We start from the raw sequence: 19,231 nt of genomic DNA on the forward strand, positions 1-19,231 counted from the left end.
GTATTTGTAAGAGAGGTAGTAAAGTGCCAGGAAGTTGTGCAAAACCATGTAGGCGCTAAATCCCTACTACTGTAACTCCCTGATGGCCTATGTGTCATAACACCTAAGTAGAAGTGCGTTTAGTTTAACTGCGTATTTAGCGTTGAACTGAACCAGGGTTATGGAGATACCACCAAGGGCTTCTGTTAATCCTTTAATGACAGGGTGTGGACATGGCTTCATTTATGGTGAAACACCAGAAGACATAAAGCCATGCTTAGCAACATGAATCATAGGCTGAGTCCCTCTTACACAAACTCTTCAACTCTCTTACCCAACACATTTACTCTGTTAGGGTGTCATCTGTTTGTCTCAAATGAACCACAAAGTGCACCCTCATCAACATACAAACCTGTCATGAGAGGATCTCTAGGGAATTTTGACAGCAATTTGACATAATAGCCAAACAAGGCTAAGGGAGCGGTAGAGAGAAAGGTATTTATGAGTGTGGAGGGACAGTAAATTAGACTTGTGCGGTAAATTAACTTTCCTGTGTTCAGTCAATACTAAAATAAAAGCACATGGTAAGCTGCCCCACAGTCATAGTAGGGTAAGGGAAAGTTATGGAACAAGACAGCTTGGCGATATCATGGCAGAGAAGAGGGAATGAGACCTTTACCTGTAGGCCCACAGCTGATCTCATCTATGGTACATGGGTTCCCATATACACTGAGTGCACAACACATTAGGAACACCTGCTCTTTCCATGACATAGACTGACCAGGTGAATCCAGGTGAAAGCTATGATCCCTTATTGATGTCACTTCTAATTCAAATTCAAATCAGTGTAGTTGAAGGGGAGGAGACAGGTTAAAGAATTATTTTTAAGCCTTGAGACAATTGAGAAAACAATTGTGTATGTGTGCCATTCAGAGGGTGAATGGGCAAGACAAAGATTTAAGTGGCTTTGGATGGGGTATGACAGTAGGTGCCAGGCGCACCAGTTTGAGTGTGTCAAGAACTGCAACACTGCTGGGTTATTAATGCTCAAAAGTTTCCCGTGTGTATCAAGAATGGTCCACCACCCAAAGGATATCCAGCCAATTTGACACAACTGTGGGAAGTATTGTCAACATGGGCCAACATCCCTGTGGAAGGCTTTCACCACCTTGCAGTCCATGCCCTGACGGGGTGCAAGTCAATATTAGGAAGGTGGAAATGGAAAATGTTGACACCAACACTGCTGTAATGAGTTACAGGGTAAAGGCTGAGATGTTACCAAATCGCAGTCTGCTCGGAAATGTGTCCCTGTCCATGAGCTCTTGTCAGAGCATTCTCAAACAGTGTTTTAAATAATCAATGTGACATGCGGAAAAACACTCAATGTTTTCAGTGTGGTGCTTAAAAGGCTTCACATTTTAATAGTGAATGTCTGACTTGACTTTCGCAAAGTGAGAGGCCGTGTTTGAGAGTGTCAAAACCGTGATGTAGCATGGGTAAATTGTGACTGACTGATTTACAAATAATATTGAATAGTTATTTTGTAGGTGATTTGACTAGTCAGTCTTGACTCGTCTTTAAATTCGACTGCAATGTTGAACACGCCCATAGAGTTTGGTCAAGTTCCCCTGCTCAGACATCGCATCCATCCACCAATGGTTGCGTACCAGGTCATCAACTTTCCTGTTGGACACCACATTGCTATAACATATGACACTTAAAATACCTATCCAGGCGTTGTAAGATCTAGCATGCATCATCAACGCCTGGGCAGAGGAACACGCCCCATGTGTCGGAAAAATGGCACCCTCATCACCGCTTTGCTACAATTCTCTGTTGTGAACAGTTGGGATGTGTTCATCTGGAAAAAATGTCATCCTTACTAGATGGTGGCATGGCTTTACATTTAAAAAAAAAAAACATTTGATTTATCTAGGCAAGTCAGTTAAGAACACATTCTTATTTACAATGACGACCTACACCGGCCAAACCCAGACGACCCTGAGCCAATTGTGTGCCTCCCTATGGGACTCCCAATCACGCCCGGTTACATACATGAATAGCCTTTCTCAATGGTGGAGGTGATGACATTATGAAACAGTAATGTTAAACAACTTTGTTCACAAGGTTACAATATAGGCCTTCCAATGTAGCCTGGTCTCACATCTGTTTGACAATGACTGACAAGGAGTTGGCAGGATAGCACAAACAGACTGACCCTCTAGTGGCTAACTCCTGAAGTGGTTCATATCGGATGATGACTAGTCCTTTTTTCTTGCACTTAGATCATGCAGGCAACGTTGATGGGATTTATCAGGCAGTCCGATTTAAATCATGAGCCTTAGCCGATTTTAGGCTAATTTAGAAAAATGTCATAAAATAGGTTAGGGCTCGGCAAAACCTCATAACAACGTACATTTGACAGAGCCGTCAAGAGATCAGCCATCACAATAGTGAATGTAGGCCTACTGCACTTTTAATCAAATACACCGTTTATTCTGCTCCACATTTTCCATCTTTTAAAAATGTCACAATCATACAGTGTAATAATTTAAGAAGTCTATAAATACAAAATGTAAATGGACAGGAATAAGATGAAGCAGTATGTTCTGATAGGGTTGTGCAGTCAGTATGTGGTTATGCATAAGTCATTTTTGTATGAAACATCTGAATGCTAAACAAACATGTAAACAAAACAAGAAATCAGAGACTTTAATGCTACATATCCATTTCTCTTTATCTGCATAGTTACTGCAGACTCCCAAGCTTCAGATCATTGTTAAAAGCCATAATGGATACCACAGTAGGTGTGTGTGTGTGTGTGTGTTCAATCAAAAGTTCAGGCACTGCAGGTGGAGTGTACTCCTCCAGCCAGGGGTCAGGGGTGAGAGGTCAAGTTCAGTCCACTTCTGTCAGGCCACATGGCCTCCTGAACTCCTGACCTCGTTCGTGGATCCATTTGTTGGATACTGGCAACAGATAAAATAAAAAAGTACAGTATGTCAATGTCAGTCTCAATTCAGTGGAAGTCTCAAGTATCTCCAATGTGTGAGATTAGGGCTCTGTTAAAACCCACAACTACCAGGAAGACTCCACTCACAGGTAGATGCTTCCTATTCCAGAAGTACAGTGCCTTCAGAAAGTATTCATACCACTTGACTTATTCTACATTCTCTTGTGTTATAGCCTAAAATCCAAATGGGCAACAAAAAAAAAAAAAGAGTAAAATCTCACCCATCTACACAATACTCCATAATGACAACCTGAAAACATGTTTTTAGAAATTATGGCAAAGTTATTGAATATGAAATATCTTATTTACATAAGTATTCACACCCCCCGAGTCAATATTTTTGGAAGCACCTTTGGCAGCAAATACAGCTGAGAGTCTTTCTGAGTAAGTCTGTAAGAGCTTTTCCACACCTGGATTGTACAACATTTGCCCATTATTCTTTTCAAAATTCTTCAAGTTCTGTCAAATTGATTGTGGATCAATCCTAGACAATAGTTTTCAGTATACTGAACAAAAATATAAAACGCAACAATTTCAAAGGTTTTACTAAGCTACAGTTCATATAATTAAATTAAATCAATTTAAATAAATTTATTAGGCCCTAATCTATGGATTTCACATGAATGGGAATAGAGACATGCATCTGATGGTCACAGATACCTTAAAAAAAAAATGGTAGAGATCAGAAAACCAGTCAGTATCTGGCATGACCATAATTTGCTTCATGCAGCGTAGAGTTGATCAGGCTGTTGATTGTGGCATTGGAAGGTTGTCCCACTCCTCTTCAATGGCTGTGCGAAGTTGCTGGATATTGGCGGGAACTGGAACATACTATTGTACACGTCGATCCAGAGCATCACAAACATGAAACATGAGGTGATGGCGTCGGATGAAGGGCACGACAATGGGCCTCAGGATCTCGTTATGGTATCTCTGTGCATTCAAATTGCCATCGATAAAATGCAATTGTGTTTGTTGTACGCAAGTTATGCCTGCCCATACCATATCCCCACCACCACGGGGCACTCTGTTCACAACGTTGACATCAGAAAACTGGTCTCCCACATTACGCCATACACTGCTATCTGTGCAGTTGAAACTGGGATTAATCCGTGAAGAGCACACTTCTCCAGTGTGCCAGTGGCCATGGAAGGAGAGCAGTTGCCCACTGAAGTCGGTTACGACGCCAAACTGCAGTCAGGTCAAGACCCTGGCGAGGACAACGAGCATGCAGATGAGCTTCCCTGAGACGGTTTCTGACCATTTGTGCATGAATTCTTCAGATGTGCAAACCCACAGTTTCGTCAGCTGTCCGGGTGGCTGGTCTCAGATGAACCGTCAAGTGAAGAAGCCGGATGTGGAGGTCCTGGCGTGGTTACACGTGGTCTGCGGTTGTGAAGCCGCTTGGACGTACTGCAAAATTCTCTAAAACAACGTTGGAGGCAGTTTATGGTAGAGAAATTAGCATTCAATTATTTGGCAACAGCTCTGGTGGACATTCCTGCAGTCAACACCCCAATTGAACACTACCTCAAAACTTAAATCGTCTGTGGCATTGTGTTGTGTGACAAAGCTGCACATTTTAGAGTGGCCTTTTATTGTCCCAAGCACAAGGTGCACTTGTGTAATGACCATGCTGTTTAATTAGCTTCTTGACATGGAACAGCTGTCAAGTGAATGAATTATTTTGGCAAAGGAGAAATGCTCACTAACAGGGATGTAAACAAATTTGTGCATAACATTTTAGAGAAATACGCTTTTTGTGCATATGGATAATTTCTGCTATCTTAGATTTCAGATCATGAAACATGGGACCAAACTTTACATGTTGCTTTTACATTTTTGTTCAGTGAACACTTTGTATTCAGGACAAATGGTTAATTGCTTTGCCACAATTTTTTTGCAGACTCCATGCAACTTATTATGTGACTTGTTAAGCAAATGTATTTAGGCTTGCCATAACAAAGGAGTTATTTATTGACTCAAGACATTTCAGCTTTTCATTTTGAATTAACTTGTAAAAATTTGAAAAACGTAATTCCACTGACATTATGGGGCATTGTGTATAGGACAGTGACAAAGAAAATCTGAATTTAATCAGGCTATAACACAAAAAAGTTATTTCTGAAGGCACTGTAAGTGTATGTGCAGGCAGACTTTCAAAAAACAAACACTGCAGGTCATTCCATGTCATTTCCACAAGCCATGAAACCCACCGTCTCAGATAAGATAAGCATTCCGATAATTTGATCTTTGAGAATTTAAGCTAACTGATTATACATAAATTGGCCATTTTATTTGATAGAATTCATATATTATTCAATAAATATAGTACCCAACCTCCAAATTGGACCAAACTTCTTCTTACCAATAAGTAAGACATGAGGAATCCAAAAATGGTTGCTAAGAGAATATCAACAACATCTATTTCATGTAGAACTGTCTTGACTTGTAGGACCAGATCATTTACAGTATTTTTACCATGAGCAATTCCTTTTCTACCCAAAGGTGCAAAGAAAATGTTGTGATCCATTTAATATATACAAGTGACCAGCAAAATTAGTAAAAAGGTGTGACAGTATAGCTGGAACAGAACCATCTAGTGGTCAAAACCTGGTACTTTCACAAAGTTTAACAGGAAATAAGGCAAGTGACTTCACTGACTAATTTCTCTGAACAGGGGGAAATAACCGTCACCAGATTCACAGGGAATACATTACCTAGTATGAATAAACAATACTCCAAGATGCAGCTGCATACTACTTGTCAAACACAGAGAACTGATTCTGAACACTGGTTGCTGGGGTGGGATTGGTGTGAGGTGTGGGGATGGCTTTCGTCATTTTTTGGGGATTCCTCGTGGCTTTCTCATTGCTTGGAAGAATGTAGGTCCAAAACAGATATCTATTGAATATTATATGAATCATATAAATTAAAATGGCCAATTTGGGTGCAATCAACTGTCTTCAATTCTCAAAGACTAAATTATATTTTGACCTAATGTTTCAGGAATGCAAATCCTACCTGTTTCTAACTACAGAAACTATTTCAAACCAATCTGATATGGTGGGTGTCAATCTTCTTGTGTTTTTTGATGTGGAACGACCCTGAGGTAACATTCCTATGAAGGTTTGATTGCAGCCTATGTGAGAGATACATACAAGGAGCACCGACTAGGAAGTAGACAAAGAAACACATCAAATGACTGACACCAATTAATTGATTGATATTGAGATTAGACGCTGCTTGTGAGTTTGGATTAAACTCTCCATCCAACTCACCCCATTTACATCCCACTAACACAGGACAGGCAGCGTGTCTGGTCCTGTAGTCTCCCTCTCCACTCCTAAAGAGGTTGTACCAGAAGACTGCAGTTCCCTGTAGACACATATAGAGGAGACATACCTGTTCAGTACATGTAAGTCACCACTGCATCGACATGATGGCCCACTATAAGATAGTGTGTGCCATCTCAACCCAGGGTTACATACAGTGCCTTGCGAAAGTATTCGGCCCCCTTGAACTTTGCGACCTTTTGCCACATTTCAGGCTTCAAACATAAAGATATAAAACTGTATTTTTTTGTGAAGAATCAACAACAAGTGGGACACAATCATGAAGTGGAACGACATTTATTGGATATTTCAAACTTTTTTAACATTTCAAAAACTGAAAAATTGGGCGTGCAAAATTATTTAGCCCCCTTAAGTTAATACTTTGTAGCGCCACCGTTTGCTGCGATGACAGCTGTAAGTCGCTTGGGGTATGTCTCAATCAGCTTGCACATCGAGAGACTGAAATTCTTTCCCATTCCTCCTTGCAAAACAGCTCGAGCTCAGTGAGGTTGGATGGAGAGCATTTGTGAACAGCAGTTTTCAGTTCTTTCCACAGATTCTCGATTGGATTCAGGTCTGGACTTTGACTTGGCCATTCTAACACCTGGATATGTTTATTTTTTAACCATTCCATTGTAGATTTTGCTTTATGTTTTGGATCATTGTCTTGTTGGAAGACAAATCTCCGTCCCAGTCTCAGGTCTTTTGCAGACTCCATCAGGTTTTCTTCCAGAATGGTCCTGTATTTGGCTCCATCCATCTTCCCATCAATTTTAACCATCTTCCCTGTCCCTGCTGAAGAAAAGCAGGCCCAAACCATGATGCTGCCACCACCATGTTTGACAGTGGGGATGGTGGGTTCAGGGTGATGAGCTGTGTTGCTTTTACGCCAAACATAACGTTTTGCATTGTTGCCAAAAAGTTCAATTTTGGTTTCATCTGACCAGAGCACCTTCTGCCACATGTTTGGTGTGTCTCCCAGGTGGCTTGTGGCAAACTTTAAACAACACGTTTTATGGATATCTTTAAGAAATGGCTTTCTTCTTGCCACTCTTCCATAAAGGCCAGATTTGGGCAATATACGACTGATTGTTGTCCTATGGACAGTCTCCCACCTCAGCTGTAGATCTCTGCAGTTCATCCAGAGTGATCATGGGCCTCTTGGCTGCATCTCTGATCAGTCTTCTCCTCGAATGAGCTGAAAGTTTAGAGGGACGGCCAGGTCTTGGTAGATTTGCAGTGGTCTGATACTCCTTCCATTTCAATATTATCGCTTGCACAGTGCTCCTTGGGGTGTTTAAAACTTGGGAAATCTTTTTGTATCCAAATCCGGCTTTAAACTTCTTCACAACAGTATCTCGGACCTGCCTGGTGTGTTCCTTGTTCTTCATGATGCTCTCTGCGCTTTTAACGGACCTCTGAGACTATCACAGTGCAGGTGCATTTATACGGAGACTTGATTACACACAGGTGGATTGTATTTATCATCATTAGTCATTTAGGTCAACATTGGATCATTCAGAGATCCTCACTGAACTTCTGGAGAGAGTTTGCTGCACTGAAAGTAAAGGGGCTGAATAATTTTGCACGCCCAATTTTTCAGTTTTTGATTTGTTAAAAAAGTTTGAAATATCCAATAAATGTCGTTCCACTTCATGATTGTGTCCCACTTGTTGTTGATTCTTCACAACAAAATGCAGTTTTATATCTTTATGTTTGAAGCCTGAAATGTGGCAAAAGGTCGCAAAGTTCAAGGGGGCCGAATACTTTCGCAAGGCACTGTATATTTGATGAAAAGGGCTAGGAGTTTTCCCTGACCATGTGACCTGACCAGGAAAATCTAGAGCCTTTCATCTAGAGTTTTTCATGACCTGGTGACATGGCCCTATAGTGATGAGGGCTGTACTTGTCTAAGAGTAGGTGAATGGTTTATCTCTCACCTTTTTGGGATAGATAGCTGCTCCAAAGTCTGGGAACACAGTTGCTCCCCCCGCTTCAACATCACTCATCTGTCAGGGAAAACACAACCCTGTCAGCTGGCTTTACTGATATACAGTTTACTATACTGTAAGAAATGTGTACTGCCTTTAAAAGGATACACTGTTTTAACAGGCGCGTAATGATACAAGTTACTGGCGCCCAGTGTGGCAGTCCCCTGCTCCAACCTGTACATGTGTACTTGTGTCTTTCAGAGGGGTTGGGATAAAGCAAAGTGACATTTCTATTGGACCATGTGACCAATGGAAGAATAAAGTGATCTTAATTTTTTTTTAAATAACATGTAGCAACATAAAGACTACTGACGATCTAAATAAAATAAAAAAAACATGTAGCAACGTAAAGACCACTGACGATCTAAATAAAAAAATAACATGTAGCAACGTAAAGACCACTGACGATCTAAATAAAACAATAACATGTAGCAACGTAAAGACCACTGACGATCTAAATAAAACAATAACATGTAGCAACGTAAAGACCACTGACGATCTAAATAAAACAATAACATGTAGCAATGTAAAGACCACTGACGATCTAAATAAAACAATAACATGTAGCAATGTAAAGACCACTGACGATCTAAATAAAACAATAACATGTAGCAACGTAAAGACCACTGACGATCTAAATAAAAAAATAACATGTAGCAACGTAAAGACCACTGACGATCTAAATAAAACAATAACATGTAGCAATGTAAAGACCACTGACGATCTAAATAAAACAATAACATGTAGCAATGTAAAGACTACTGACGATCTAAATAAAACAATAACATGTAGCAACGTAAAGACCACTGACGATCTAAATAAGTGTCTTGAAAGTCTTGAAACTATGGCAAATTGTTCAATGACACTAAACATAATGTTTATTACACACCATTATACAGCAACACCAAGTCCATAACAGCCAGTCATTCAATTATACAGAAGTGCAGCAGAAAACTAAGTGATCCAAAAGCACTGTAGTTTTGCAAAGCGTGGCATTCTTCTTCTATTTACACTCACATCACACATACAGTATTAAGCATGGACCAAGAAACAAGGGAGCATGTTGTGGGGTGGGGGGGTACAACACGACGCAATATGCACTGAAATTGACTGACAGAGACTCCAAGGGGAAAATGTCCTGTTTTTGATCACCTTTTTTCCCCGACAACCATCAACTAGGTTAGTGATGGTATGAGTATGCGGTAACACGGATTGTCAAATGGTTGAGAAACATGGAAATGTCAATCAATTGAAGTCCAATATTCAAATAGAGTTCATGGATCTGCCAAAAACAATAATTATGCAAAATGGAGACCCAAAAAAGAAGAGTCAAAATCTAAAATCAGTAACTGCTACTGTAAATTGACGGCAGCAACTGGATTCGCATACTTACGTAATTTAAAAAAGTAGCCACGCGATTTCCAGTGCCTAATGTTTTGAAAGCATCAGGTTCATCTTTCTATGAAGATAAAATTTGAGAGTAAAACACACATTGGAAAAAACACAGAGACATGTACTTACGTAGTTCAGGAAGGTAGCAAGTCTATTTCCATCGACCATGATGTCCTGAGGACGCTGCAACAAATGTGTATAACTTTTAACCCAGACTGAAATGAATAACTCTCGGATCCCGCCACTAGGGCACTAAATCAATCATCTATAACTAAATAGATTATTAACAACTGTTTGACTTGTTAACATAGTCATTGAAGAATTTGTGAGGCCTAACCAATTTCACACAATATGAGCTACTACTGAATATTTAGCATATTGAATATAATATAGAATAATGTAGATCATTAGATTTGATTAATATGGATATATTTAAATGAAGTTAATTGATACTTTGTGCACTGTCTACAAATGGGTGGTGGCCCCGGGAATCTTGCGTTGCACAGTCTGAAACCTTCCAGACAGAAGAAACCTACACACATTACTCACGATAAAACCTTAAACTGTGCCCGAGTTTAAAAATGCAATCTTCATCCTGCTGTGATTTTTTGTGTGCCAGAAACATAAAATAAAACAACTTCTGACCGTGTATTGAATGTGTTTTTAAAGACTTCCATAACTCAATCACCACATATCAAAGCCAGCATGCATGGACAAACTTGATCATGTCCAAAAATGTGATGATTTTCTAAATTACAATTGTATATTATTACTAGAGACTCTTCTCCTTATAGGAAGATGCACTCGGGGGTTATGGACATGGTTGAACTGTGACTCAACCCTTCATCTAGGGCCGCGTCCAAGAGCCCTGGTCAAAAGTAGTGCACTATATAGGGAATATGGTGCCATTTGAGATAATACCTAGGTCTCGTTTGTCAATCTGCCATATAGGAATTCAGGGCCTCTCTTAGATGACACTATTCTAGCAGTGGATGATGGTCAATGAGATGGAGAACCCCCGACAAAACGTTATAGGTCTACATTTGTCTTAGACAATGTCTTGCATGTTGACTGCTAACACCGTAAACGTGTGTGCTACGGAAGTCATTTTTTTTAGCACAGGTCAACATACAAGGTAAAAACATACTTTCTCCATAGAACCCAGCAGGATAAACCATTGCGTGCCTGCTGCATCCCTTCTCAGATGCAACAGAGAGCAATTGTAGGCCGTCTAGAGGTTACCCTTACCCTGGAGAAATCAAAATGTGGCTCATATTGTCCTCCGACCCCATAGTTAGCAATCTGTTCAGTGAAAAGAGAGAAGAAGCTGAATTATTTAACAACATCTGAAGCTTAAGACTAGTCACACAAAACCAGGTGTCTGTTAAGATTGTCAGTATAGTTTCAAAGAGTGAACAGGGGTATTCTTGCAGTGGGCCACCACAAAATAGTATCCAGTGTTAGGTAATATGCGTGTCTTAACAGGTAGAATGCATGTACAGTCTTTTATAGTATGTGGTGTGTACCTGGAGTAACTCGGCAGTCTGCGTCGTCAGGCCTGTGATGTCCTCTATCCTCTGGTTGACACGCTCAATAACAGGGTCCTCCTCCCCCTCCAGCCAGGCACTGAAGGACAACAGATCCACTGACTCGACACGACAACACTACTCATTCACCCAGACATGAAGCATAGCTAAACATGAACCACAGAGGGCGCCAATACCCTGCTTACCCATAATGACTCACCTTTTTGACACCCTGTAGTTCGCTGTGGTCAGAACGCCTGTTTTGGGGTCTCGAACAGTCGCTCTCGCAAGCTATACAAAGATTTACAGACAAGTAGGAATAAATATTGACATACAGCACTTGTAACATCTCATTTTCCCTTGGACATTCACCATCTTATGATACAATGTTTCAATACTACCACTGAAACACACAGTAAGTACAGTGTTATATCTAAAAAATATATATCATCTGTGAGGTAATAGTGGCCCTGCTGGTCCGGTTTGCTGCTACTCTGCTCTTCTCACCCTGGGCTTGGCCAGCTCCTTAATCTTCTCAATTTCTGAGTCTGAAAGGGCGTTGAGGTAGCGGACGATGTGTGGGCTGTCCCACTCGTCCTCCTCCTTCATGGGCTGGAGCAGCAGGCGAGGGTTCCTGTTCCCGTCATGGTAGCGGCAGTACAGCCGGCTGCGCCTCGCACTGGTCTGGATGGGGTGGGATGGGTCGAGGGTGTGGGAAGTTAGACTGGAACTCACAGCTCCTCTCCAAAACCCTGTCAAATTACCGCACCGCTCTAAAAGTTCCCTCACAATAACTGTCTCTTTTAGACATCACCCTTTTGACACCATCTCATTTAGCTCCCCGTCTGCTTCTGCTCTCTTCTCAACTCCATGTCACTCCTTGTCACACCATGACAACGAGTGACAAGGAGTTGACATGATATCACATACTGGGAACAGGCTACATCTCATGCTCCTTACTTTTAAAAACACTGTCTGTGCGTTATAAGAGTCAGTCGGTCTCACCATTTTGACTCCCTCTCCCCTACATAGGCCCTCGTAGATCTCCCTCTCAGGTAGGTAGTCCTTGGGTCTCTTGTAGGTCCCCAGCTGGATGGGCTCCTCTGTGGCCGGCTCCTGGTCCTCTTGGTTCAGCTCCTTCAGCTGCTTGGATAGCAGCTTCTCAAAGTAGCGCAGGTTCCCTCCTGCCCTCTGGTGGCTAGAGTCTGTAAGGACACCATGGGTAATGCAGTTCGGCAGATTAACAGGACATGGGGGAATATGAGGGAATTGTGTGACGGCACGGCACGGCACGGCACAATTCAACAACATTTAACTCTCGTCAATGGTTTGAGTGAAAAGGAACTGTCTCTCTCTCTGTGTGATGCTACTTCAACCATACAAAATGAATCCGTTTTGAGTATCAAGGGAAATAGGCCTAAACACGAACATTGAATGTCTGAAATAAGATGCGGTGTGGTGTTTGGAGTCAGTCGTTTCAAAATTGCCATTACATGTTATGAGATGAGAGACATGATAAAGCATTTAATTCAGTATAGCAAAAAGGCATTCAGCTACTTTAGTTAGATCCAGTTGTCTTTTCAGTTTGAATTACAGGAACCTCTAAAACAAAAATGTTATACCATCTCCCTAGTACGGTATTTCCCTTTGTTAACTTCAAAGGCTTTGAAGAGTTAAAAGTAGCACTTTTCCTGCCACAATCACACTGGGGATTGGGGGTCACAGACAGCTGTAAAAAAAGATACCCAAAATAGAGACAACTACCCAACAATATGTTGCTCTAGCTAACTACAGCAGCTAATGTTATTATTTTAAATCTGATTCTTTACTTGGTAAATATGCTGGTAGATCTTAGTAGTTGTTGACCTTGGGTTTGGTTCATTGAACTTCACATTTAAGCAAAGTAACCAGAACTCCATAATTGCAGCCTTTAACAAACAGCAGCATTCCTGATGCAGCTCAAATTAGCAAACCATGAGCACTCAGAGTTACACCCTGTAACTCTGGACAAATACGAGAGGTTTTGAGAGGGTGATTATGTGAGAATGTGCCAAAATATGACAGTATGCGAGGGAGAGCGAGTGCGTGAAAGAGAATGTGTGAGGGAGAGTGAGAGTAGAAGAGATTGAGAAAGTGAGAATGTGTGTGAGAGATGGTATGAGAGAGTAAGACGTCTCTCCTGTTGTCAAACACCTCAAACACAAGAAACAGCGGAAACAGGGCGTGTGAGTCCTACCGATGGCCACTAGGCGGCGTGTCAGCTCGATGGCACGGGGCAGGTCTCCCATCTGGTAGACGGAGTAACTGAGATAGTCCAGGACGTCGGCCTTGGACACCACGTGCTCCTCCCCTGCATCCATCTGCCTGAGGGCCTGCTGCATCCACAGCACCGCGTGGTAGTAGTCTGCCTCGTTGTACGCCGTCTTCCCCATGTCGTAACAGTCATCCACTGTCAGGATGGCGTTGTGGTGCACACCTGCAGGTATGGTATAGCATAGTATAATGCACCCTTTTGGCAATACAGCACCATTCTGCTCTGTTTGAGGTCTCCTGGTAGCATGTCATAATAACATCCATTAATAAGGCAGCTGTTTATGAGCAGTTTATCAACTGCTTACGAGGTTACGACATAAGAGTGCTCCATAAATCCACAATGGTGTTATGATACTGTAGTGGACGTTGCTATAGCAGCAGTAAGAGGGTCATATCAAAACACGTTGCTTTTGCAACCTTTTTCTGACAGACCTCCCAGACATGGTGGGGTGTGCAATATTAGGATAAGATGCACATTTGTCCTAAAATATATACATAGTGAATGTGTGGCCACAGCATTTGCTCCCGGTATCAAAACTGTTCTGTTTGAGCTTGCATTTCTGGAGAGGGTAAACATCTGGCTGGATGAAAGAGCAACCGTTCTCTGCAGTCTGGTAGTGGTGGAAGGGCAGGCTGAGAAATGCTCAGCTCACACAACGTCTACATCCCAAATGGCACCCTATTCCCTACATAGTGCACTACTTTTGACCAGCGTTCTGATCAAACGTATTGCACTACGTAGGGAATAGGGAGCTATTTGCGATGCAACCACTGTGCTGAACACATCTGGAGGCTTCTGGAATCTTCCATGGCAGAGTTTCAGTGACTGTTCACACACAAAGAGTAGGGATGTGTCAAGGAGATGATAGAGCCTCACCAGGCAGTTTGCCCTTGGAGAAACTCTCTGAATCCAGTTTGTACGTGTCCTGGAGACGCATCAGTGCCTTGGCAGCACCTTTCTCATCCTCCTCGTCAGGGAAGTACTGCCTGTGTACAGTCATGTTGGAGATGAACCCTGAGGAGGGAACACAGTGATAAGGACACAGAGTGAAGCAGTGAAAAGGTCCCAAATACCACACTACCCACTACTTTTGACCAGGGCTTTGATAGGGACTTTGGTCAAAAGTAGTGTACTATATAGGGAATAGGGAACCAAACAATGAGTCGAAGGCATCAGAGCACAGAACATCTGCATTGGAGTTGCCTGGTGTGCACTGCTATAATGTGTGATAATGTAGTGTGAGGTCAAGACAACTAGAGAATGTTTTTATTTATTTTTTATTTAACCAGGTAGGCTAGTTGAGAACAAGTTCTCATGTACAACTGCGACCTGGCCAAGATACAACAAAGCAGTGCGACAAAAACAACAGTTACACAAGAGTTACAGACAAACAAACGTACAGCCAATAACACAGCAGAACAATCTGTGTACAGTGTGTGCAGATGTAGTAAGGTGAGGGAGGTAAAGCAATAAATAGGCCATAGTGGCAAAATAATGACAAGTTCACATTAACACTGGAGTGATAGATGTGCAGATGATGATGTGCAAGTAGAGATACTGGGGTGCAAGTGCAAAAAATGTATTAACAGTATGGGGATAGTGTAGTTGGGTGTGCTATTTACATATGGGCTGTGTACAGGTACAGTGATATGTGAGCTGCTCTGACAGCTGATGCTTAAATTTAGTTATGAGTCTCCAGCTTCAGTGATTTTTGCAATTCGTTCCAGTCATTGGCAGCAGAGAACTGGAAGGAAAGGCTGCCAAAGTAGGTGTTGGCTTTAGGGATCACCAGTGAGATATACCTGCTGGAGCGTGTGCTATGGATGTGTGTTGCTATGGCGACCAGTGAGCTGAGATAAGGCGGGCTATACCTAGCAAAGAATTATAGATGACCTGGAGCCAGTGGGGTTGGCGACGAATATGTAGCGAGGGTCAGCCAACGAGAGCATACAACGGTGTGTAGTATACGGGCTTTTGTTGACAAAACGGATGGTACCGTGATAGACTACATCCAATTTGCTGGGAAGAGTGTTGGAGGCTATTTTGTAAATGACATCGCCGAAGTCAAGGATCGGTAGGATAGTCAGCTTTACGAGGGTATGTTTGCCAGCATGAGTGAAGGAGGCGTTGTTGCAGAATATGAAGCCGATTCTAGACGTACATTTTGGATTGGAGATGCTTAATGTGAGTCTGGAAGGAGAGTTTACAGTCTAACCAGATACCTAGGTATTTGTAGTTGTCCACATATTCTATGTCAGAACCATCCAGAGTAGTGATGCTGGACGGAAGGGCAGGTGCGGGCAGCAATCGGTTGAAGAGCATGCATTTAGTTTTACTATTTTAAAAGAGCAGTTGGAGACCACAGAAGGAGTGTTGTATGGCATTGAAGCTTGTTTGGAGGTTTGTTAACACAGTGTCCAAGGAAGGGCCAGATGTATACAGAATGGTGTCATTTGCGTAGAGGTGGATCAGAGAATCACCAGCAGCAAGAGTGACATCATTGATATATACAGAGAAAGAGTCGGCCCGGGAATTGAACCCTGTGGCACCCCCATAGAGACTGCTAGAGGTCCGGACAACAGGCCATCCGATTTGACACAGTGAACTTTATCTGTGAAGTAGTTGGTGAACCAGGCGAGGCAGTCATTTGAGAAACCAAGGCTATTGAGTCTGCCGATAAGAATGCGGTGATTGACAAGAGTCGAAAGTCTTGGCCAGGTCGATGAAAACGGCTGTACAGTACTGTCTTTTATCTATGGGGGTTACGATATCGATTAGGACCTTGAGCGTGGCTGAGGTGCACCCATGACCAGCTCGGGAACCAGATTGCATATTAGGGAAGGTACGGTGGGATTCTAAATGGTTGGTGATCTTTTTGTTAACTTGGCTTTTGAAGACCTTTGAAAGGCAGGGTAGGACAGATATAGGTCTGTAACCGTTTGGGTCTAGAGTGTCTCCCTCTTTGAAGAGGGGGACGACCGCAGAAGCTTTCCAATCTTTAGAGAAGTCAGACAATACGAAAGAGGTTAGAACAGGCTAGTAATAGGGGTAGCAACAATATCGGCTTGTAATTTTAGAAAAAGAGAGGGTCCAGATTGTCTCGCCCAGCTGATTTGTAGGGGGGCGGGCTTGGGCAAGTAGGTGCGGGGGGTGCAGAGCTGTTGGCCGGGGTAGGGGTAGCCATGTGGAAAGCATGGCCAGACGTAGAAAAATGCTTCTTGAAATTCTCGATTATCGTAGATTTATCTGTGGTGACAGTGTTTCCAAGCCTCAGTGCAGTGGGCAGCTGGTGCTCTTATTCTCCATGGACTTTACGGTGTTCCAAAACTTTTTGGAATGAGTAAACTGTGATGCTAGTCACGCAGTGGCTAAGAGCTCTCCAGGGACACACAAGGGAGACTAGCTGATAGAATTAAGCAATAAGGCACGATGGGGTGTGGTATATGGCCAATATACCACGGCTAAGGGCTGTTCTTATGCACGAGGCAACGTGGAGGGCCTGGATACAGCCCTTAGCCATGTTACATTGGTCATATACAATTAGAAATACATTTGATTTGATATACCGCAAACTCTGAGGTGCATATTGCTATTATAAACTGGTTACCAACGGAATTAGAACAGTAAAAATAAATGTTTTGTCATACCAGTGGTATGCGGTCTCATACACTGCAGACGTGGCCAATGTCAACAGAGGAAAGATGCAGCTGCACATGAAAGACGACAGCCTGTGTTCTCTCTCAGCTCCACTCTACTCACACCAACTCTACTCTGCAGATGTCGGGGAGGAGCATGATGGATCAGAATTGGCCTCACACCTTCTTTTCCACAAGCCTCCTCACACCCACACACAGAGGAGCTATATAGAAGCTGTAACCTCTCCCTCCCACCGACCCTATCTTACCATCTGAGGGGTCCTGCAGCACAAGGCTCTCCAGCTCGGACCACTCGGTGTTGAGTCTCTTCATCAGCTTGTAGGCGTTGACGGGGTGGGCCAGGTAGACCTCTGGGTCTGAGGTGGAGGCAAGCGTCAGTACATCCAGCTTGTTAGCCCAGCTACAACACAGCACAGGGGGGGAAAAAAACTGTCAGGTTCAGTATAGTACACAATGATCTCTTATCGTGCTACAATCTGATTATTGATAATTCCTCAAAATGGGCTTATTCTGTCTAGTCTTATTTTGGCAAATTAACATAATTGAATACATGGCTATCAAAGTGGCCTTTATTAGCACTATGGTTACAGAGTGCCGTGTTCACCTTTTCACAGCAGCAAGCTTGGACTCTTCTGCTTGAATATATTCTTTCAAGGACTGAACCAACTCCTTCTCTGTGTATATCAGGTCTGTCATTTGACCTAATGGAAAGTGGAAAGAGAAAAAAAGGGCCATGCTGAATATGAAACTGGAGATGACTCATTAAATACACTGAAGCTTTTGTGTTCTGTGTTATAGACTACTGCATCTATGCAATAAATGTGTTCGGCAACCAGATCAATTATTTTTCCATGATCATCATTTCCTGGAGGGAAAGTGGAGGACGTAGAATATGCTTTGGTTTCATTGTCCGGAAAATAAAAGGTTTCCTCACACAGACTTCAGTAAGTGAAAAGTTTCAACCTGTATGTGATTGTATAGAATTACCGGTATGTGTCCAACCACACACACACCACTCTAAATACCCATGGTTCTTGGGGTAAGGGGGTGGGAATGCTGCTGTTTGCAGAATTCAATTCCATAGCAACACTAAACAGTCAAGAGTGAACTCAATGCTGTTGCCAGAAGGAAAGCGAAACGGCTTCACGCAATATTTATATCTTAGGGTAGTGGCAGCCAACGTAAGTATATACATGACACAGATTACTTTAACTGACATTATGCAGGCTGATGGTGCCACTTTCAGTGAAATTATGCTCACCGTGTTATTTTAGAAATTGGACGAAAAAAATGAACTGCTGCTACTTGCTTATCCTGTAAACTATCCTAAGTCTTGTCTATAGCAGGTGTTTCCTTCATTTGACAGCTATACAGATGTGAGGCGAGTTCAGAGACTTCGCTAATTGTTTTCCAGACACTTTTTAGAAGCCTGTTGAACACTGGAGGTTTGGCGAGAGAAAGAACGTCAGTCAACTCTAAGACAAAGAAGCTCTCTCTTCTCAATAGCCATACTGGACACAGCAAATACAGCGTCATCAACATGCATGGAAAAAGCAGGAATCCTGAATTCAATATCCTATAGACTTAAGAATTCTAAATGAGATGATTTATGACAGGAATTGGGTCATGCAGAAACTAAGGTTGACTGGTGTCATGTCAGATATACAAGGGTAATGGTATAGGCCTACTTATAGATGTGTAATGGTAAAGGGTACCAACAGAGCCGTAATGGTAGAACCATTGTGGGTACACACATCACACACTACCATTCAAAAGTTTGGGGTCACTTAGAAATGCCCTTGTATTTGAAAGAAAAGCACATTATTTTTTGTCCATTAAAGTAACATCACATTGATCAGTGTAGACATTGTTAATTTTGTAAATAATTATTGTAGCAGGAAACAGCTTTTAATGGAATATCTACATTAGGCGTACAGAGGCCCATTATCAGCAACCATCACTCCTGTGTTCCAATGGCACGTCGTGTTAGCTAATCCAAGTGTATCATTTTAAAAGGCTAATTGA

The 19,231-nt window shown here is 42.2% G+C and overlaps 1 protein-coding gene across 4 annotated transcripts in view; it reads right to left on the reverse strand.

Annotated features, from left to right (window-relative positions):
• Nucleotides 1-2,437: 2,437 nt before the first annotated feature.
• The window catches only part of LOC118390885 (prolyl 4-hydroxylase subunit alpha-2-like), a 32,693-nt gene continuing 15,899 nt past the window's right edge, over nt 2,438-19,231 (reverse strand). Inside the window, exons 3-16 of one of the 4 annotated variants that reach the window (XM_052457626.1) lie at nt 17,811-17,907; nt 17,455-17,606; nt 14,427-14,564; nt 13,473-13,712; nt 12,242-12,441; nt 11,744-11,920; nt 11,457-11,527; nt 11,237-11,336; nt 10,959-11,012; nt 9,840-9,893; nt 9,712-9,777; nt 8,268-8,336; nt 6,274-6,370; nt 2,438-2,948 (exon numbers count right to left, since the gene is read on the reverse strand). In XM_052457626.1, the coding sequence (XP_052313586.1) occupies nt 2,878-2,948; nt 6,274-6,370; nt 8,268-8,336; nt 9,712-9,777; nt 9,840-9,893; nt 10,959-11,012; nt 11,237-11,336; nt 11,457-11,527; nt 11,744-11,920; nt 12,242-12,441; nt 13,473-13,712; nt 14,427-14,564; nt 17,455-17,606; nt 17,811-17,907 (1,586 nt within the window). In that variant the 3' untranslated portion in view covers nt 2,438-2,877. Of the gene's footprint in view, nt 2,949-6,273; nt 6,371-8,267; nt 8,337-9,711; nt 9,894-10,958; nt 11,013-11,236; nt 11,337-11,456; nt 11,528-11,743; nt 11,921-12,241; nt 12,442-13,472; nt 13,713-14,426; nt 14,565-17,454; nt 17,607-17,810; nt 17,908-19,231 lie in introns of those variants that run through there. The other 3 variants (XM_052457624.1, XM_052457625.1, XR_008060704.1) reach the window with 3 other exon arrangements.

Source organism: Oncorhynchus keta, chromosome 12 (assembly GCF_023373465.1).
Source record: "Oncorhynchus keta strain PuntledgeMale-10-30-2019 chromosome 12, Oket_V2, whole genome shotgun sequence".
In the NCBI taxonomy this organism is placed as follows: Eukaryota; Metazoa; Chordata; class Actinopteri; order Salmoniformes; family Salmonidae; genus Oncorhynchus; species Oncorhynchus keta.